This window comes from Nymphalis io, chromosome 22, assembly GCF_905147045.1.
Source record: "Nymphalis io chromosome 22, ilAglIoxx1.1, whole genome shotgun sequence".
NCBI classification, from domain to species: domain Eukaryota; kingdom Metazoa; phylum Arthropoda; class Insecta; order Lepidoptera; family Nymphalidae; genus Nymphalis; species Nymphalis io.
In genome coordinates this window covers 4,615,682-4,639,330 of record NC_065909.1, presented here as the reverse complement: position 1 = coordinate 4,639,330, position 23,649 = coordinate 4,615,682, and the positions used below count along the sequence as shown (strand labels likewise).

At 31.5% G+C, this 23,649-nt stretch overlaps 1 protein-coding gene across 1 annotated transcript; it reads left to right on the top strand.

The window, feature by feature from the left end:
- The first annotated feature begins 1,356 nt into the window (after window positions 1-1,356).
- Window positions 1,357-23,173, top strand: LOC126777338 (uncharacterized). Its single transcript, XM_050500337.1, has 9 exons — window positions 1,357-1,731; window positions 11,979-12,402; window positions 12,834-12,990; window positions 13,778-13,920; window positions 14,701-14,868; window positions 15,264-15,345; window positions 15,426-15,468; window positions 15,541-16,281; window positions 17,358-23,173. Exons 2-9 carry the CDS (start codon window positions 12,068-12,070, stop codon window positions 21,485-21,487), a joined length of 5,799 nt encoding a protein of 1,932 aa, XP_050356294.1. The 5' UTR covers window positions 1,357-1,731; window positions 11,979-12,067; the 3' UTR covers window positions 21,488-23,173.
- The last annotated feature ends 476 nt before the right edge of the window (window positions 23,174-23,649 follow it).

The following is a 23,649-nucleotide window of genomic DNA, read 5'->3' as shown; positions in this document are numbered from 1 at the left end:
ACAATTATATGTTAAAACAAGCTTATGTGTATTCGTTGTATCAATAAAGGTTTTTTTAAACCAGTTTTTTTATTAATAATATTATAAAACATCGCATAAATATTATTAAATAAATATAGCTATTACAAGTTATAACGCAAGTTTTGTTTTCTTAAGTTTTTCTTTACATCTCAAAAAGTACCTACTATTCTCAATTACACACAAAACAATAACGTTAGGGTGCTGGAAATTAAATAAGTACTCAAATCCGTATTAAAATGAATTAATATGCAATTTTAAGCATTTTTTCTAATTCATTTCCTTTATGTTTTAATAATTTACAATACAAACTAGACGCAAGAAGGGAGTACAAGAAAAGCATTTGTATGCTTTGTAAAATATAGTTATAATTCGTAGGTAATAATAAATATCAATTATCTAAATAACTGCCAGTTATTATTTAAAAACGTTCTGAAACCCAAATTCTATCATTTTTCTTTAAACTTCTCGGTACTAGTATCATATATGTCTTACAAAAGAAAATTCTCAATACGTATTTAAACAATATAATTTCCTTAAATATTTCGCGTTTGGGTCCCATATCACACGATTTATATGAATTATATTTAAATTAATTGTTATAAATTACTAAACTATTCGTTTTCATCGAGTCGAGTGCTAGGCGCGAGCTGTCAGTACTGACTGACTGAATTATTTCACTTTAGTTTATGAACTAGGTACGCTCTAAAAATAGAATGTTTCCGATCCCCTACCATTAAATTATTACGCACTAAAGTCCGTGATTTTAGTGCGTAATAATTTAACGTCTATAACTAAAGTCTATAACTAAAATTATTTCGTGTTAATTGCGTTGCGACTATAATTTAAAACCGATTATTTACTTTAAATAAAAGAAATAAAAAAATTAACAATTAAATAAACTAACTACATGTATGTGTTTTTGCAAAATTAAACAAAAAGTTTAATAGAATCTAATCGAAAACAGTTATAACATCACATAATCGTTACTTTAAGATTATTTATGAGTTTTCATGTGTCTGTTAATGTAAAATATATTAAAGATTTTATAAAATTTTTTATAACAACATCAACATCGAAAACAATTAGTAAATGCAGATTACCGTAAAATTTAAAGGCTTAGTGCGACATTGTGTTAAAAAAAAGCGTGAAATATGTAGTAGGGTACCATGGTATATTTCGTATTAAAAAATAAGCGAAAAAATACCTACCCACGCTCATATGAAAATATTTAAAACGCTTAAAAATATAGTATCTAACTACTCTCAAATTTGGTAACTTCGTCGTAACGTTTGAAATAAGCAAAAAAAGAAAAAAATCGTAGATATATGGTTGGACGTCTACTCATTTCCAGATTTTGCTCACAAATGTTTAGAAATCGATAGGACGTCACACTCTCCCTTTCTTTTCCCCCACATTGCTCAGTCCTTCACATAAATGCCACAGGTGCGAATGAAATAGGAACAGCGAATCTCTCACATACGCCTAGCGGTTGTTTCTTTACAACGCTACGGCGGCCGACGAAATGCTTAACCTCGCCATTTTGTTTTCAAACGTCACAGTGAACGCGGCTCCGAGTGTTCATTCGATCCGAAACAAAATTTGGTTATGGCGTGTCATTTATTATAAAAAAAAATAGTGATATAAACTATTTCGTGTGTTGAAATGTGCTTTTGCGAGGAATATATTTATTTCTGTATGCAGCTGCTATAGGTAATTATTATTCATTTGGAGTTTGTCTTTCGTTGCTCGGTCGATTTTATTTTCACAGAAGCGCTCATTGTGTTAAGACGTGTCACGTTGCGCAATGTCACTTATCATTTTATTTTATATTTATATCAATTAACTATTATTAAATTACACTAAAAAATACATCTTATTCATGTAAACGTCAATGAGTTGAAAAAAAATAAAAGAATAAATTTATTGCTTTGATCATGAAAAGCGTCCGTCTGTTGCAATGCGAAAACACGTTCTGTTCATTTTACTGGCTGCGCAGATAATAGATTCATTTTACAGATACTTAAATAAAATCATGTAAAATAATGTTAGTTCAAACAATCTTAATAAATAATAATAATAGGCGTTTTTTAAATTAGAAATGTTCTTTTAATAAAATTATGCTTGTTTATTTTGACAATAATATAGTAATAATAAATTATTGTCAAAATAAATATATTTAGATATATAATAACTAATCTTATTTATTATTTAATTTTTTAAGCATTTATTTTTAAACGTATAATATTATAATATAAATAATATTAAAATTATCTTTGAACTTTTTTTATCGTTTTCTGTTATTTTAAATAAAATAATCATCCTTCAAATAAACCCAATAAATTATGGTATTAGATAACAATTCAAGCAGTAATTTATTATTTATATTCATGTGTATTATTTAATTATGTATTCAATACAGTGAATGAAATACGAACAGTTTTATTATAATATAATATTATAATATTACATAAAATACTAAGTTACGTAATAAGTAAATATACCTTATTACAGTTTGTCAGATCAATAAACCGACAACGCTTGGATGCAATATCAGAGTTGTCATGTTTAAAATTAATTAATCTATCAGTAAATTATAAGTGTCTATGCTCATATTTGAAACAATAAAATAATAAAGCGTTTTTTACCATTTTTTTTATCGTTTCGTATATTTTCGTCCTATCTATTTTTAACACTTGCGAGCAAAACGTGGAAAGGAGTAGACGTTCAGACTTTATCGACGACTTTTAACGATCTTTTTAGAAAATAAATTATCAATTTCTTGATGAAATTAAAAACTACAAATGCACATTTTGTTTTTATTGTGTAATAAATAATGATAGCTTAAATGATAAACCGTCTGTATTATATGTGTTAGATTTTTTGTATTTTTATATAATTCATTTTTAACGTAATTTTACTATAACGTTATTTTTATTTTTCTCATTTAACTTAACACATAGAACAAAGTAGTGATGATTATAAATATTAGATAAGAAGAAAGAAATAACTTGAAAACTTTGAATAGGTTTAATAATTGTAATCTTAAATTACAATGAACAGATTAGCTAAGGATTTCAATACAATCAATTTTATTTTTAAATATAATATTTAAAACGAAAACGAGCCGTCCGTATGTGCTAATTACGTTTACTAAATGCATAATTCTATTCAATAATATATATAATTTTTAATAATTATTTCTAAACCAATGACTTATATTATACAGCCTAAACTGAAAATGTACAAACTTAAGTCGGGTTTTTTTTATAAAGATTTATAATGCGCTACAAATTTTAAGTTACATTTTGATTGTTAATATTTATTAGATATAAAAACATAAAATACAAAGTTTTAATAGGATTGACAATGTAACAATCGCGTTTCATAACGGATATAGGCGGCACCGGCTGCAATAATGAAGCCTTGCGTTCATAGATGGTAAACTTTTCATTAAAAATATTTTAGTATTTTTTATTAAATATCTTTAATATTCAATAAAACAAATGTTAATTTAAAGATCAGATCAGATCAATATATCGTCATATATGTATTCCTTATTTAACTGAATTACTAATGTTTTTATTATACTGTTGTTATCTCATTTTGAAACAAAACTAAGATAATTTTAATGCTAGTTGGTTCGTTTGTCTTGCCAGTTGTATTAAATGGTCCATCTTGTAATTGGATTTGACACCCCTGTTACTTTAAAATAGTCAGTGTTGCCAGTTTTCGGTGGATATCTCCCGGGTTTGACTTGTTTTGTCCGATACATTTGTCTTGACATTTATGATAGTTATCTTAAAAAGTACGTATTATATATACTAAAAAACAATTCTTGGATAACCATTGGATAGTCTAATTTTAAGGCTAAGTTAGCTTTTATTAACAGCAAAATAAAGATATTATAACATAAAAAAATAAAGATAAATATTTGTTTTAATTAATCGAGTTGTATTAAACATATTTTTTTTAAATACTACTCGTTTCCGCTACTGGCTTCGCCCGTATGTGAAGGCAGAGAGGGGAGTAGTGTGTTATGTACATATGTCCTTTTCTGTACATCCTACGACGTATATGCTTAACTTCATCGGTACTAGTTAAGACTTAAAAACGTAACAAGCAAACACTTTCGCATTAATAATTTTAATAAGTATATACTTAAATAAATACATAAGTAAATAACACCGTTAAAACAATTGTAAAAATCGTTCGTGACGTTTCTGATAAAATCACGCACACACAGACATACCGAGGAAACGGAGACATTCCTCTTCTAACGTTTAAAAACAATATTTGTTAATTTTACGGTTCACTAGCTTGAAGTTTCTGAATCATTATTTGATGATAATAATAATTTTATCTGTGCTACTGTATTTGAAATTGATATTGCATATAAAAAAATTGGCATAATTTTTAGTGTATTAGGTAGGACTGGCAGTGGGTCATCGGATATTAAGTTTTTACCACCGCCCATAGTCATTGTTGTGTATTATATCAAAGCTCTCAACCCAACCTTGGGAACTAAGATGTTATGTCCTTTCTGCCTGTAGTTACACTGGCTCACTCACACTTCAAATCGGAACACAACAACATTAAGTATTGCTTTTTGCGGTATGATATCTGATGAGCTACCCAGACGAGCTCGCACAAAGTTCTACCGCTAAGGGTCCGTTCACACAGACCGGCTCGGAGAGGAGAGCAGATTTTTATCACGTTGGAAACAGTGTTTTGAGTGATTGTAGTAAAGTTTATTTTTGCATTTGCACCTTTTTTGTCATTAAAAATGCCTGAACGCGCTTCGTGTGAAGTAATAAAAGGAGCCGACCGGCTCCGCTTGCGTGCTCTTTCTCGCTCGCACCCGCTTTCAGATCTCTTCCAGCCGGTCGATGTGAAATAGTTGGCGGCTCCGCTCCGGCCAATTCCAAGCGTATACGACCCGGTCTGTGTGAAAAGAAAAAAGCAGGCCGATGCTCTCCGAGCCGGTCTGTGTGAACGGACCCTAAGTCTATTTAGTCGCAAAGTCGTTTATTTATTTCTGTCTAGCAACATTATGATAACATTTTTTTTTTATATCTGACTTTTTATATGAGTGTGTCAGTTATATAATTACTAAAGGAGAAGTCGAATATTAGTTTTATGTTGGATAATATTATTCGAATGTTCGGCTTGTTTATGGTATTATAATATAACTAATGGATATAAACTGAATCTTAAACAATATTCATTTGGCAGATCGTTAAACAATTTTTTGATGTTTACATTAAAAAATAATCCGGCATAGCGGAGTGGTTAGAACACGCGAGTTTTAACCGACTATTACGGGTTCAATGACATTATTTATATATGTTATATTATTATTATTCACCTAACGTACACGTGTCGAATGAAAATCGGCTACCCGTCAATCCACCAACGTTCATCGTAGCAGCGTGGTGTAATAAGCTCGAAACCTTTTCCTCTAAAGGAGAAGAGCCCTTAGGCCAGCAGTGGGACATGTACAGGCTGTTGCTCTACTTTTGTTGTATTTTGGTTATGTAAATCACGTGTAAACATTTAAAATAACGCAAAACAACAAAATTTCTTACTAAGCTATCGAAATAATTGTATTTTTAATTGTCTTAATTTTTAATTGCTATTTATATTCGTAAAAAATTTGTCGTCCAGAGTCTAGATTTATTTATTTAACAATATAAACAACAAAATAACAATTAAATGATGGCACTACAAAAACGACGAAAGTTTATCTTGAGTGCCTATTTATGGATTTACACACAATAAACGCTGTATTTGTTTTAAATAATACATCTTCAACTGATATTTAATATTCTTAATGGTTATTTCTCGTCTTGTTCTATTATCTGAGATATTTATTAAACGAGGAATCATGTAAGCGCTAGTACGCTGTCCATATTTATTGTTAGAAATAGTTACTATATATGTATATACGTTCACTGGTGGTCGAGCTTTGTGCAAGTTCGTCTGGGTAGGTAAGACCCACTCATCAGATATTCTACCGCAAAACAGCAGTGCTTGGTATTGTTCTGTTCCGGTTTGAAGGGTGAGCGAGCCAGTGCAATTACAGGCACAAATGACATAACATCTTAGTTCCCAAGCTTGGTAGCGCATTGGTGATGTAAGCGATGGTTAACATTTCTTACAATGCCAATGTCTATGGGCGTTCGTGACCACTTACTATCAGGTGGCCCATATGATCGTCCGCCTTCCTATCCTATAAAAAAAATGTAAAAAAACAAGCGCTTTTGACGGTAAATTAAAATTTAGGTTATACCTGAGATTTTTTTTTCCAAATATATATATATATATATATATATATATATATATATATTAATCTGAATTATTATTCGGTTCGTAATTCCCATTACACAGTGACATACCATTTTTTTAACGCTGGAAAAATGCATTACGCGTTTCCCCCACGGGAACAGTGCGGGGGTATGTGGGACTCACCGGTGTCCAAGGCGCCGAGTGCGCCCCGAACATCGGAATACCCACTAAAAAACCAGCGGTACCCTTTCCGTCTTAACGAGGAGCGCCACGGGATCGCTTTTGCATGCTACCGTGGCAACACAGTGACATACCAACCAATGTATAATTTTCTATAAATAATTCTTTTATAATCGTTGCGTAACGACATTACATTACATTCATATATATGTACATAATAAATACAGATTCAATGTTGTCTCATGTTTAGTAATTATGTAAATATGGAAGTTTAGAATTTAGTTATATAAATTTTATTTTAGCCTTAAATTATTATAATTACAAATACAAGATAACAGTCTTGGGTGAAACTGCAAAGCGCAGCTATTGTATATGTTATTGTTATATACTAAAAATCTTTACTAAATTGCGCTGCAAGTTCTGGTATCAAGTGTTCTATATTTCTGTATATTTATTTGATTATATATATATATATATATATATATATATATATATATATATATATATATATATGTATTTTGAAAAACATAACACATTAATTGGTTGGCTTTTAGTTAGTGACTGTTTTGTCATTGCTGGTATGTCTTCTTTAAAATCAGTTCTATTTTTAAATGCATTTTAAACTTGAATAATAGTTATAAGATACCAGTTTAGAAACAACAAAAGTAAAATAAAAAAAAAAAGTAAAAATGAACGTAAAAATTTTAAAAATCTATGAATGGATCCCAACCGGAATAGCTTTAAAAATGCATCACTATAAAATAATTTTCTTTAACTGTATCGATTAAGGTTTATAATTCCATCTGTATTAAGTATTATTAATAAAACGGTTTTCATATTTTTTCACATTATTAAAATGTTAAATCAAATTAAAAATATATTTTTGAACAGTTCCCGAACGAATATGACGTCATTATGACTTAACAGGATTAAATAATATTATTATAACACGTTTTCTATATTTGATATACGATTATAATTACGAACCAAGGTCGCGTTTGTTACCGTGAATATTTAAACACTTTTTTTTAAATATTTTGTTATAAATGTTATATAAGTACCTTATGTATTCTAGACTTTTATTTTAATTGACTCATTGATTTATTAGGTCGCTTTTTCAACTGCAGATTATAAGGTCTCGGGTTCGTATCATAGCAGGTACGATATTGATTAATTTATTTAATAAGTATCTAAAAAAACTTAAAATAATGTACCGCAATTTTGAAATACCGCTGGCACGCGTAAGGGCGTGTGCACACTAAGCTCAGAGTCGACCGCTGCGGTGTATTGTCTGCCGACTAAAATAAAAAAGCCACAAATCATCCAACTCTCAGTAAGCGGTCCGAGCCACGAATTGACAATTCGAGGAGACTGTACTATAGATAAGAAACGTCCACATACCTACTTAATTGGTTGTCCGAGAAGTGTGATTGTGTGCCTCTTAAAGTCAAAAGAAAATAAAAAAAACTATCGAACCATTTTATAAATAAAACTGCTGATTGAATTATTTTCGCGCGTAATGTCTGCCGCTGACAGTGAAATTAAAATAAAAACACACTTGAAAATGACACTGTGCGCCATGTGACACTGCCCTAAACTATCACAACCTTGGAAATAAGTTATTTTATTTATTTTATTACTTTTCGTTCGTACAAATTTCTCGTTGTTAAGCCGACACACCGGTTCATGCCGAAAGGCGGTATCAGCTTCTTCAAAGACCCGGCGGTGGCGGCTGTAAAAAGTCACCCAATATATGTGTAAAGCCGTGTGTCCTACGTCTCATCTGTCTCCGGTCGTGTCTGATTGCCGTCTCATCGGATGAAAAAGAGACAACGGTCACTAATTATACATGTATATATTTATTGATGTAAGAAACACACTCACACAGACACACACACACGCACACACACACACACCCACACACACACACACACACACACACACACACACACACACACACACACACATTATTAACAAAATCTCTGCGAATATATAAAGTTATACTTTGTCGGTTTGATCGCGCTCATCTCAATATCTAACAGTCAGATTCGAAAGAATATTTTTGCGTTAGACAGTCCATTTAATGATAAAGGTTTTCGTTACTTATATTATGTTTTTGTTTGGAATATCCGGTGATTTTGAAAAATAAAATTTAATTAATAAAAAATGCTTTAATATCTCAACAACATGAAGATTTGAAAGCACACCGTGAACTAAAAATGCTCATCATCATCCAGTCGCGGCTTAATCCATCATCATCATCATCCTGAAATGACTTTGTGTATTTGTTTGTTTGTTACGCTTTCACAATTATACAATAAAAATATACAATTTTGTATACACCTCATCGGGTGTACAGAAAAGGACAAAGATACCTAACCTTTACTGGTGGTAGGGCTTTGTGCAAGCTCGTCTGGGTAGGTACCACCCACTCATCAGATATTCTACCGCAAAACAGCAATACTTGATATTGTTGTGTTCCGGTTTGAAGGGTGAGTGAGCCAGTGTAATTACAGGCACAAGGGACATAAAATCTTAGTTCCCAAGGTTGGTAGCGCATTGACTATAAGCGATGGTTGACATTTCTTACAATGCCAATGTCTAAGGGCGTTTGGTGACCACTTACCATCAGGTGGCCCATATGCTCGTCCACCTTCCTATTCCATCAAAAAAAAAAAAAAAACACGTGCCACCTCGCACGCGTGTGAGGTGGACAAAAACTAGTGGATCATATTTACGAGTAACATCACGCTCGGTTCACGGGCACGGCGCAATAACGTTTGACCGTAACCGCGCAGAACGGCTAGTAATCAATATATAATGACAATAATACGCAAGTACTGATGGTTACAGGATTTTAATTATGTATATGAATACCGGATATATCCGGTTTAGATGGCTAGATTAAAAAATCCGTCATATCTCAAGAGTTAAGAGTATTGTAGTTATTGTGATATAAATATCGTGTTTCGTGAAAATCATATAAACGGATTCATATAAGATATTATAATTCCATGATAAATTTTAAAAAAATGTTCTGTTGACAATTGATTCTATTTAATCTGTAGCTTTAATTATATTTGTTTTGTCGAGGGATGGCTTTTACTTTATAGCTACGACAGAATCCGATAGATGGCGTTGTAGTTAAGTTTTAACAAATTACATTAGAATCAAAATTACTTATAGTTACTATATACTAGGCGGGTTTTTTATTTCGGTTTTGTGATTTTGATTTATTGCGGGAATTATTACGAGATATTTAAAAAAAAACGCTTAAAACACGCGGCGTGCGGTGTTTAAAGTAAGTATTTAATTTCCAATTGTTACTACGTCAGTTGCTCTCAACTTTTGAAGTCATGGAATATTAAAGCGTTATTTTTACGCGCGAAAAATTTAAAAGGTTGCCGACGTTTCTGAATTAAATGACGTAAGGAGATATAAGATACAATTGACTCTTTCTCGCAAACACGGGTCCTTTGTTATGATATCACACAATTCGTACTTTTGTGTATACTGGATGTTTTTATTTGTTTTTATAAATTGACGTTTATTGATTTTAAGTTCCTGCCCCTCCTTGTCGCTTCTCTCGTCACATCCTATCATTTATTAAGCCATCTTTCCCCCTAGTGTCTACTTGTATGAATGGCTCTTTATTAAATATTGCATAATAATAAACTTCTATTAAAAAAAATAACAATTATTATTATTGGAGCACATTGCTAGGCTGAATGATTTTGCTACTGTTACATAATTAATAATAAATGACTATTAAAAAAATTAAAACAACAGTACAGTAACAGCCTGTTAATGTCCCACTGCTGGGCTAAGGCCTCCTCTCCCTTTTGAGGACAAGGTTTTGGAGCTTATTCCACCACGGTGCTTCAATGCGGGTTGGTAGAATACACATGACCATCTCGGCTTTTAAAACAAGCATTTAATTAAATGTTCTGAAAAAGAGTTAATTGACCATCTCGGCTTTTAAAACAAGCATTTAATTAAATGTTCTGAAAAAGAGTTAATAAACTTTGAGGTAAATAAAACCAATATTTTTGTTATTGAATACAACTATATATGGTATAGAAGTTTGTCGCGAGTTTTTCCGGCTTGATGTTTATTTATACAACCAGGTCATGCTCAACGGAAAACTTTCTTGGGAACATAACCTATATGTATGTGGTAGAGGTACTAATTTAGTTTGTAAGATTTTAAATATACAAACAAGCATTTCCAAGTGAATAAAAGTATTTAAAACAATTATACAGCTTAAATATTTTTAACCTGTATATTGATTGATTATTTATTTAGTCAAATATTTGAAATAAAAAAAAAATTAGATGTCTAAGGTCATTCCCGTCAAGCTGGTGGTCATGTGCTTAAATAGATAACGATAACGTTTGAGCTTAATGCTATAATTCTTCTATATAACATTCAGCACAAGCATAGTAATAAATTACTTCATTTTTCCTTTATATAAATATAAAATTTCTTTCTTTTCAATTACCACGTCCCCAACCATTTGTCAGCACGTGTCAGCCATTTCAATTATATATCTCTATTTATTATATGATGATGAGCCTCTTTAACTGTTTAAAAAATCTATTTGTATAGGATCTATGATTCGTTCATGTTTAGGGCTCGATATATCATCAGCTCAGGCATCAGGAAGCTTAGCGACTCTCGTATACCCCTATATATATTAATCTATCTTCTTATCTCAACGTCACGAAAAAGTATCTATTGTTTGACCTATTTTGAAATCATTGATGTGGACTTTTTAATAGTTGTGTATTTTTTCAAACCAAATAACGAAATAAGAGGCTCGTGACCTTAGGACAAGATTAATAGGTACAACCTGCATTCAGCTCATCAAGATTAATAACAGTATAATAATATATCTATTATGTTAAGTAATGTAAAGAGAGACAATCGGATTGCGATTCAAAGTGGAAATGCTGCTACCATTATAGGCGGCCATGATTATATCAGTAGCTATTATATTTTTTGTATTTGAATATATTTACTTAAAACCTTAATGTAAATAATTCATAAGAATACTTTTTTTTATAGATTAGGAAGGTGGACGAACATTTAGGCCACCTGATGGTGAGTGGTCTCCAACGCCCTTAGACATTGGCATTATAAGAAATGTTAACCATCGCTTACATCACCAATGCGCCACCAAACTTGGTTACTAAGATGTCATGTCCCATGTGCCTGTAATTACACAGGCTCACTCACCCTTCAAACCGGAACACAACAGTACCAGTTACTGCTGTTTTGCGGTAGAATATCTGATGAGTGGGTGGTACCTACCCAGACGAGCTTACAGAAAGCTCTACCACCAGTAAAATTTGTGAATTTCATTTGTTTTCATAATTTTAAAAAAGAAACAGTAAAATATAACTATAGCTTTAAGTAAGTTTCATTTTACTAGTCAGTAAAATTAGTTAAATTATAAAAACATGTTAATCGAGTTTCTTTTTATTCCATAGTTGCGGGGGTAACCTATGAACATGGACGCTCTAAGATCAATTTTTGCAAGCAAAGAACATTTCTGGAAACTAGAATAGTACTAGGTGAGATGTACTCACATAGTAAACCTGTAACCGATAGAATGGACACTAAGAGTATCGAAGTAGAAATACAAATGCCTTCTAATCCAGAACGCGATATCCAACAACAACAATTAAGAACAACAAAGGACAACAATCCACTAATCGTAGAACAGATAAATGATACAAAACCTAAAAATGTAACCGATGATGGAAATCAACACGTTAAATTTAATGAATTAGATAAATTCAAAAGGCGAATGATAAGGGCGATAGCGAGGTTGATGTTGGAGGAGAAGAAACCCGAGGCGGAGATATGGGAGGTACTGAAGAAGGAAACATCCTGTGATTGTAAATTACTTTGGTAAGGAACTACATTGAAAACACGCGAACACGTTCGAAAATATATTAAATTGAAAACTTTTAAGTTCAATATATAATATGTGTAATCGATTTTAGTCTAATAAAATTTTAATGGCCATGAAACCGGATGAATGTTATGTACATTACTAGTTATTGCTGCTTGTAGTAGAATATATAATGAGTGGATGGTACCTACCAAGACGGGCTTGCACTAAGCTCTACTACCAATTAAATTTATTAGTAAAATATATATCGACCATAGAAATAATACAGCATTCAAAATCGGTAACGTATAATTTGATACAATTTTAAAATCAACGCTTTTCGTTTCATGTATTATTATTATATTATTATACCTATATTAACATAACATTAATTAGTTAAATTTTTGTTATTTCTTATTACTATGCATTCATATTTTCTTCCCCTCAGGACGCGCATGCGAGCATTGACAATAAAGAAATTGAAGAGACTATTCGATGCAAATGATCGTAATGAAAATGTAACGAAAATTGCACAGCTGTCCGTGACCGACTGGCTTTTGTTTGATCTGACTTTAGTGCATGAAGATGTTGACGTCATCGGACAGGTAACAGAGTCTAATAAATCATCGATGCCAACTATTTTAGGGGATCGTACTTTTGGGACATTCGAGACCTCCCATTTCCGAAGCGTTTAGAATTAAATTAAGTATATTACCTTTGGCTTGGCCCTTAAGGCACCGCCCGTGGTTTGTAGGTCTAGGCATAAATCCTGGGCTGGTCATATATATATATAATATAAAAATAGCATTTTGTTGAAAACTCTACAAAAAAGATACGCATTGAAATAATTGTCTACTCGTACAAACAAGCGTATGAAAATTGTTTATGAACATTTTTTTTAAATACACAAATCTGTTCTTAAGACTAGTAAAAATATAAATGTATACTGATACAGAACAGTTTCTTTTTTTAAATCGACAGGACGAACTAAACTTTATATTATTTTTTTGGTTTATTATGAATCCACATCGTATCATCTCCAAAAATTTGTATGTATACGATTTAAATCGTACGATTGGCAACACTGTAATAGATAGACTTGGTGTCTTTTTAATTGTAGTTGTAAGTAAGAATATTAATTGATAGATTGCCTGATAAAAACTTCTGTCCCTTATATTATATGCCTGTTTATTAGTTAATGGCTACACAATTAACAAACATTAATAATGTCTTGTCACTTTACCCTTTATTGTATTTATTATATAATAACGGGTATACTTTATACTTTTAAGTATTTCTTATGATGGCGTTGTTTGTGTAATGCAAATTAAAATGATCAGATTATTCATATTCCATCCTGATATGAAAATAACAACTTTATTTTTCTTAAAGGACGTAAAAAATCAAAATGTCAAAAAGGATCCACAGATCCTTGAAGATCTTTTCCAATTGGTAATGAAGTATAAAATTGAGTATTTGGTCGGCGACCAGCTAACAAAAGCGTGGAATGATTTAACCAAAGAATATAATAGTCGGTGAGTCGATATTTTTATTCGATAAGTACATATAATTTATTCCAATCGAAGATTAAGTACATAAAAACAAAACTTAGATTTTTATATACCATGCGATTCGCCAATAGCTTAGCTATATTATGCACCGCAAACAGTTCTTGATTATTATTGTAAACTACTTATGTATATTCACTTTAATTTTACTTCCAACGTTCCGATAACGACTTCGCCAGTTTTTGTGAATATATATATATATATATATATATATATATATATATATATATATATATATATTCACAAAAACTACGCCATATATATATATATATATATATATATATATATATATATATATATGGCGTATCGAGTGTCAACGAAGTCGTTATCGGAACGTTGGAAGTAAAATTAATTTGACATTTATATATATTACAGAAAAAGAAAAATAATATAACGGTTAGTTATATTATTTTTCTGAAGATTATTCCAGATCTTAACCAATGGCGTCGTGTCAATTAAATGACAGAGTTGTTTATTTGGTCGTACCTCCTGTAGTTGGTAGAGCCTATATGTGGATAATTGTATCTGTGGTAGTGTGGTTATAATTTTAATTATTTCATGACGAATCGTTTGATTAATATGCGTATGCACATATGTGCACGTATGAGTGAGTTTAGCGATCATGTATAAGATTGGAAGCAACCGTTTCGCAACGATAATTTCCTAATTTAAATTTTGTTTCGCTAAGATTCGATTTCGACAGTAAGAAAATATATCATTCTCTAAATATAAATTGATAAATTCTAGAGGGCGCAAATGTTCCCAAATGTTACTACAACGTCGTTGGTATCAATTGAAGCAATTAGTTCGATCCAAATTCTACAAATTCTGGTTTGAATATCGTGGTGCTGAGAGAAATTTGGAACGAGCCGAGAAATATAAGCCAAATGATTTGGACGTGGAAATCGTTAAAGCGTAAGTCCACTACTGTCAATATGGGAAGAATTTTTTAAATGCCAGCTTAGCGATGTTATCGTGGACTCTTTCGGCTTCATATGTAAATGTTTTTTCTCTTTCTCTCTCTTTTTTTAAATGTCAAATTAATTATGACAGAGAGAAAAATAGTGTTTGAATAGAAACGTTAGTACTTGACCCAAAATATATCTTGAAGTCTGGGTAATTGTTAGTGATGTTTATTAACATTATGGGGTCATGAGAAAAATGCATTCATTATGTTTCGAAAAATACATTTTATAAAATTTAATTTACTTATTTTTCGAATACAAATTTAAGAAATAAGTATATATTTCTAGTATATAAAATAAGGAATACAAAGCATAATAATGTCATGAATATAAATTTTATTTTAGATTCCTGCCAATTGTCACAGATCCATTTCCAACTTGGCAGCAGCTAATAGATGATAAGAAAGTTTCCTTACTAAACGATTTTGTAAGTAATTGGTATCATTACTAGAAATGTCGATATTATTTCATTTGAACATTTAATTATATATCTATTGAATATTTCAGGAACGTCTACTTCTGTCAAAGAAGAAAAATTCGCAGAAAACAGGTAAACAATTCATATCCAATCGATTTGTTTAATTAATAATAATATAATTAAAAAAAAATGTATTTATTTCAGCAAATGAACCAGATATTTTACTAATAGAACCTCATGTTGAAACAATTGACTTACGAGTAGACTCTGATGAAGACGCGAAAGATTTAAATGTTAAAAATAATGAAAGTCTAAATGAAGAGCATGGTAGTGTAGACCCCAATGCCGCAGACAGTAATGACAGTTTGAATGTAGTCAAAACAGAATCAATATGTGACGAAGACGAAGTTAACAAACTCGAATCAACGCATATACCACTAGAATCAAACGAAAATGTAGTACCACATACTTCTGACGTTATTGATGTTGATCAAAGCAACTATGATGAGGAGTTTAGCGATCATGTAGAAGATAAAATTGATCTAATTGTCGATGACGACGATATAATTACCCAACAAGTAAAGGGGGATGATTTTGAAATCGTGATGCCCAAAATTACAAGTATAACAAGTACAGCTCGAATACTAGAAACCGACGATGGAAATTGTGAAACTACAAACGAAATTAACAATACCTTAGATAAGATTGCTGATGAAGTTTCTCGAATTAAATCTTATACCGTAACATCGCCTACGAGTAATTTTGAACAATCAAGTATAGATATCACAATAGAAGATAAATCTGAAGACGAAGAAATTGCGGTAGACCCTAAACTGATACAACAATCGACTTTATACAATGACGTCTCACACGATTTGCATTTAATAGACGGCCTTGAACTAGAAGACGATGGAATTGAATATATAGATGAAGAAGAACACACAGGTATCAGAAATAATGTCCATAACAAAATTAACTTTTTTGGACGGACATTTGATTTAACTTTATGTTAAATAATATATCCAGTGTAAATAAAACCCTGTCCGACCCGTGACGTGGTCATTACGTATCTTGAGCCGGTTCTATTTATGTAATCATTTTTAAAATAAGAATTAAAAAATTACACGTAATAAAATGAAAATGTAATTTAATTAAATGACGAAAATCACATGATAACACAGGCACGGGCGACAGTGCTCGCTAGGTATTCGCTAGGTGCTATCGGTTAGCGAGAAGGTTAGGTCATGAGGTCATGACCTCAGTTGATCACCTGTTGTTAATCGTTTGGTTACAGTAGTAAGAAACTGATATTTTTTTTGCAGCTTTGAAAAGAGATTTTTTGATGTGTCGAGTTGAGGTCGTTTGTGTCCGATTTGATCATTTGTTGAATTTGGTCAAGAGTCACTCCTAACCAGACACATTAAAACATTGAAATACTCTTGATTAGAAAACGACATATCGCGAAATACAAGCACAGCTACGAAACGACCATCGGAAAATTTGTGTGAATAAAAAGTAATAAAATAAATAAAGTAACTTATTGCAAGGTCTAGGTAAATTCTAGTAAGTTTTAAACAACTTGTATAAATATAATGAATTATTGAAAAGGTTATTAAATAAATAAATTACGCGTTAGTGTCCGAGTGGCTCAGACCGCTTACTGAGAGAGATGGGTGATCTGTGGCTCTTTTTATTTTAGTCGGCAGACAAAATTCCGCACCGTGAGTCGCTGAGCTTAGTGTGAGCACGCTCTTACACGTGCCAGCGGTATTTCAAAGTCACTCAAAGGTGCCGCCTGACGATGCTGTCGCCTTTCAAAAATTCCTCGTTGTTGAGGAATTAGGGCACAAAAACGTGCATTTTAATATACAATAATATTTTTATATTAATTAATATTTGATTTTTATCTAAGTAATGTCTGTAACCTAACTATATGCCCTTTCGGGTTGGACAGGTTTTCTTACACATTGTATTACAAACATTTTCAATTTTGCTGATTACTGATGATGATTTTATTTCAGATCTAAAGGTAAGCCTTGAAGCAGCTGATTATATTTCAACGAACAACGATGAAAACGAAACTCCTAAAATTGACCTTAAACTTCTACTTAATCCGGTAGTTTATACAACGAAACTTGACCTTATGGATGTGTTTCGATTTATTGATTATACGACGGTGAAAGATAGACGTGTTATAGAAAACGCTGCTGTTGAAAGCAAACCAGTTGATAAAAAATCAGTCAAAATGGATACAATTACTAAAGAAAGCCGTGACGTGCCAGAAATTAATGTAATAAGGGAGGATGTGTCGGAATGTAGCACAGAAAATGAATATGAATTGGTAAAATCTACTAGCTGGTTGTTTCGAAAGCCGAGAGGTGTAACATATAATCCAATACAGCTATGCAAAAATCCAGACTTCAATACGCGATTGAAAAGATTGACAGCCGGGTTTTTTAGTTCGCAACGTAATAGACAATTACTTAAAATGTGTAAACCTTTGACTATCGATGTTCATAAAGCATTTGAGGCGAAACTTGTTAATAATTCTTTATATTTAGAAAAATGTTTTTTCTTGGAAGCCAAAAGTTCAGAAATAATAAATACTGTAGAAAAAACTGTTCTACCATCAGAGTTACCGGGTCAGAGTCTAAATTTTAACGTCCAAGATTCGATAGATAATCAACTTACATCAAAATTAAACCGAATAACAAAAAACGAATTTATTCCGGAAGTGTGTACTGTGGAAAGAAATAAAGTCATTAATCTTCCTGAATTAGATCAAATACGTCGTAAAAACGAAAGATTACTAATTGCAGAAGTGACACCACTTCAAGCTGTAAACGTAACCAATCCACCAGTTTCAATAGTTCAGAGAAATAAAACGATTGAACCGAGTCTCTTAACCGTCAATGATGTTGATAACAATGACATCGCGAAAAATCTAAATAATATAAATGAAAATACGACTATTGTTGTTACGCCTGAATTAAAAAATAATGATTTTAGTAATAGCGACACCACTATTGACACCATTATTGAGGAAACAGAAATGTTACGTAATGATAACCGAAGTGAATCAAACAATGTAAAAATAGGTTATAACCCAAATATGAGAATTGGTAATAAAATAAAGAAAATAATCAATCATAATTACAAATTAGGAAAAGTCTCTGTGTCTTGGAATTCAAGAAATGCCCCTACAAATCGTACTTTTAAATCGGATGACCGTCTGTTGGCACCAGATACAGTGGAAAGAATAATAAGCGTGTGTAACGGAAACCATTATAATTTCACAAAAAGACAGAATATAGCAAATAGAAAAAAATATTATAGATTAGAAAAAAAATGTATAGGACCAGGAGCTTTAATAAAACAAACTGCTTGCAATGATTTAAATGTAAGTGTTGAAAAACCACAACCAGAAAATAATGAAAACTCACTTAAAGTCATCGAAGAGCATCATCAACAACAAAAGTCAGCAACAATCCAAAGTGATATTATTCACCAATGTGATATTACCACGGAAACGATAAGAAATTGCGTAACGAAGAAGAATAACTCAGATCGTCAGATCGAGAAAAATGACGTTGTTAAAAAAAAGAAAAAAGTTACAAAACGTCAAAACAATCATTGCTGTTGGGCACGCGAAAAGATGTTATTTTGGCAAAATAAAACTCAACGTGTGAGACGTCACATGTGCCCACGAATAAAATGTATTTGCTGTTGTAACATTCTCTACACTGACCAATTACTGCGAAGGCGACAAAAACAATCTGTAAATGTGACTTCATTCTGTGACCTAGTTTCAGATGATGAGAGTGATCATAACGCCAAAAACTTACATGAGCCTCGAAAACCATTAAAAACGACAAAAGAAAGTCCAGAAAAAATAACAAAAAATATAGGCAAAAATTATAGTAAAATAATCAATAAAGTCGATATTGGTGTTAATACAGATTTCGATAAAGATTTTGAAGAAAGGTATGCAGCTAATGTCAACAACTCAAGTGTTGTTAATTCTCTTCATGTTATTCAGGCTGTTATTAGCGACGTATCCCTCAATAACAAAGGACATAGCAATAATTCGACGCAGACATTTACATATACGAAAAATAATTTTGATTCTGCCCCACATAACGCGCTAACCTCTGATATTAGGATAAGAGAAAAGTCACATCTTAATAATGAGGTCGAAAGTTGTGCAAAAAATTATACTCCAGAACTACAGTTAGAAAATGCAACTACAAGTAAAGATAAGCCAATAAATAATGGACCAAAGTGTAAAACAAACGTTCGTGCAGCAACAAATCACCAACCAGTGGCGCCAGTCGTGTCATGTATAGATATAGACAATTTACCAACTGACAATGGTGGTAAAGTCATTGTTCTACATAAAAACTCGAAAGCAAAATCGTCAAAACCCATATGCTTAGGCAAAAACAAAATATTACTTTGCTCATTACATCCATTAAGTAAAACAAGCATGATTGACGTTACTCATTTAGTTGAAACTGTAAAACCACTAATGTTCAGCTACGGAGTAAATGCAGATGTACAAACTCTTATACCCAGTGGTGTACATTTAGTTTTATTACCTAACCAAGAGTTGGTACTTTCTATTGATCCTGGGGTTGAATTAAGTCCAAATCAAATTAATTATTTACCTACTATTTTAAATTTGGTTCAACAGCAACTATTCAACTTAGGAGCTATTAATAAATTACCGAAAGCGTATACAATAGGTGATATTATTCATTTATCAGACGATGAAACCGGAAATTATACGTCACAAGATGAATCATATGATGATAATACTAATTTAAAAAAAAAAGAAGAGATTCGTCCATCAAATAATTTGAAGTCCAGTAATCCAGAAAATGATATTTCTTTTATAGAAGAGGCTGTTTCTTGTGCTGATAAACATCCAAGTGATGATAGCTCTTCAAATATGGCTTCTAGTGAAACTCTTTCCGTTTCACTTATAAAAGAATTTGTGAATAACAACAAAAATATACCTAAAATTGATGCCTCAAGCACAGAATCGTCCAAAGAGGATAAACAACAACATACGCTATCCAATGACTCGAATGTTTTAATAGAAAAGGATGTTGTTTCAGACGACAGCAAAAAAGAAGATTTAAAAGATACTGCAAATATGCCTAAAAAAACTATAATATCAGATCTTATGGCAATGTCTGGCATATCATTAGAAGATACTGCTGTTACAAATATTGAAAATTCTATAAATCAAATTCCACCCCAGCCAAAGCCAATTCCCATCTTACCAAAACCAAGTAAAGAGCCTGATAATTTATATACTAATAAAGACGATGAAATGAATAATAAGATATATAACAATCCTTTCGTTAAAGCAGCATTGACAAAATGTCCGGAATTGTTCATTGTATATTCTTTTGAAGATTTAAAATATGCTTACGAAAATAATGGGCAATTTTATAAAATGAATATTGACAATGGGATCATAGTACCCATAAGTGTGTCTATAAAAAAACAAATGACCACCAAGAATTTGAAACAAGTTAAATCAGTAATTGATTTAACTGGAGAAGATAACAACGATACATCTGGTGCAGAAACGAGGTCTGAAGAAAGTAGTATTCAAACTTTCATAGAAAGAGACCTCTTAAAAAGTGGAGTCAAACCGATTAAATTATTTAAATCCATTCACCCATCAATATTAAGACACAATTTTAAAACATTGTCCATGCGACGTTATAGTGGGGATTCTAAGAAGCAGACGAAAAAAGTTACTAAAGCAGTTAAAAGCAAAAGAAAAAATGAGATTAACATCATAGATTTAAAAAGCAGACAATCCAAAAAGTTGGTACAAGAAGTAGATAAAATTAACATAGATTCAGAATCCGATGACGAGCCATTAGCATTAAAAGCTAAGCGTATTCGAAGAACATCAGTCAATATATCAGAAAATATTGATAACGCAAAGAGTCATAATGAAAATTGTCAGAGAGAAGTTCAAGCGCTTAATCAACAAGAGCATAATTGTGATGAGGCAACTTCACACAGTGTGCCTATATTAGTAGAAGATCATGTTTCAAGTCATTTGCCAATTATATTTCAGTCTAATAATGATGAATCTTCGGGAGAGGATTGTATTCTTGGTGTATAAATAGGTCTTATTTTAATAAAAAAGTCATTTGTTTTTAAGGAAGAATGAACCGGCTGACGAGCCGGTTGGCATGTTTGGTGGATGCTTGCCTTTCACGCCGACGGTTGTGGTTTCGATTCCCATCCAGGACAGATATTTGTGTGCATGAACATGTCTGTTTGTCCTGAGTCTGGGTGTAATTATCTATATAAGTATGTATTTACAAAAATAAAAATAGTATAAGTAGTATATCAGTTGTCTGGTTTTCATAACACAAGCTCTGTACAAGCTTAATTTGGGATCAGATGGCCGTGTGTGAAAAATGTCCCAGGATATTAAAAAAAAATAAAAAAAAATAATGCCAAGCATTGTCATGTAATTAATAACGTTATGAAAAAAAAGTAAAACTTATATTCTTGCACGTTATTCGTAGTTATATAAATTCCTTGAAACTGTGATATTATTTTTATGGTTCAGAAGTCAAACAATTTTTAATTTCTATCTGTGAACTTAATGTAACTTATTGTTTAGATTTCTTACAATATAATTGAAATCTTTGACTGCAGAACTGAATAGGTGATTTGATATACGTGTTGAGACTAGTTATAAGATGAAATATATAAGTATTTTAAATAATATCTGTTTGTGTGGTTTAATCGATCTCATGTTGTTGTCCAAGTCATTAAATTAACTTAAACTAAACATTATATAACAAAATCAGGTGACGTTTAATGAAACCATGCCTGAGTAGTAATTTAATATTTCCGACAACTTGTCCTACAGTGTTAATCTCTAACTTTGTATCAAGACTTATAAAGCTTGCAGTGTTTAATAAAATATCATATTTTTTGTATAGTCTCTTTTTAAACGTCAGGGTTGATAAATAATTCTTTGTGCATATAAATATACCTAGTGTGAATGTATATATTAGTTACTAGTAAATTTTAAATTATAGTAAGTCTACTTAGAGATAAATCAGCTTGGAGACGTTTTTGCCTTTGTAGTACTAGTAGTGTATTACAAAAAGTGACTAAACCGCAATGAATGTGTTTGTGCTTGCTATCTCGTGTCTTGCTTTTGCATAGAAATTAGAATTGTCATTTTGTTTTTTTTTTTTTTTTTTTCTTAATTTAAAACTTATGAAGCAAAAATGTTACTAGGAATGCTACAACTACATTAGCTGAGGAAAATTTAATGCCATAACTGTAGAGAACTGGAGTAGTTTCTTTACATGCTAGTGAAGAGGAAAATAAATTTCAGGCCTTTAGATAAAATATCAAAACGAATTGACATTAACATAAATGATTTATCGAATGAAATGGAGGCTGAGGATCGTTACAAAAAGTATTAAGAGTTGGAGATATTTATGATTAAAAATGACGTTTAATATATATGATATTAAGCACCTACCTATGAAAATAATAATATATACTACAAGCTCAAAAAGGGTCTCCTAGCTGATTTGGCTATATTATTATTTGCTTTCTACTTTTGTAAATAAGTAAATTGACGGATTAAGTTTTGTTACATATATAAAAACTTTGTTGCATGACTTTTTTTAAATCGGGTAAGTGAAGTAGTCTGTACCTAGTGCCTGCACATAGACGTAGAGGCCAACAAATATATGTATTATAGTTATTGTAAAATACAACAGTAATACTTGTGTTTTACTATATGTACATAATATATTAAAAGTTTTTAACTGTCTGTATTGGGACCTTTTTGTTACTTTAACTGTTGTCTACTCGATCCGTACCTAACCTACCTGTTTCACAGTCGTGGCACGAGCTATATGTAAATAATTTCAGTTGTTCACTCAGGGTAGTGACTTTTAATGTTCAAACATTCGTTTTTTATTGAAATATGTATTTGTATATATATTGGTTTAAGTAATAATAACCATTTTTCTGTTTTAAAAAAAATGGATTAAATTAAAAATGATGACTTCTGTTTAATTTATTTTTCACTTATCAAAGTAACTAACACATTAATTTCATGCGCTTACTGCCACGACCACATTACCGCGTGAGGGTCCGTTCACACAGACCGGCTCGGAGAGGAGAGCAGATTTTTATCACGTTGGAAACAGTGTTTTGAGTGATTGTAGTAAAGTTTATTTTTGCATTTGCACCTTTTTTGTCATTAAAAATGCCTGAACGCGCTTCGTGTGAAGTAATAAAAGG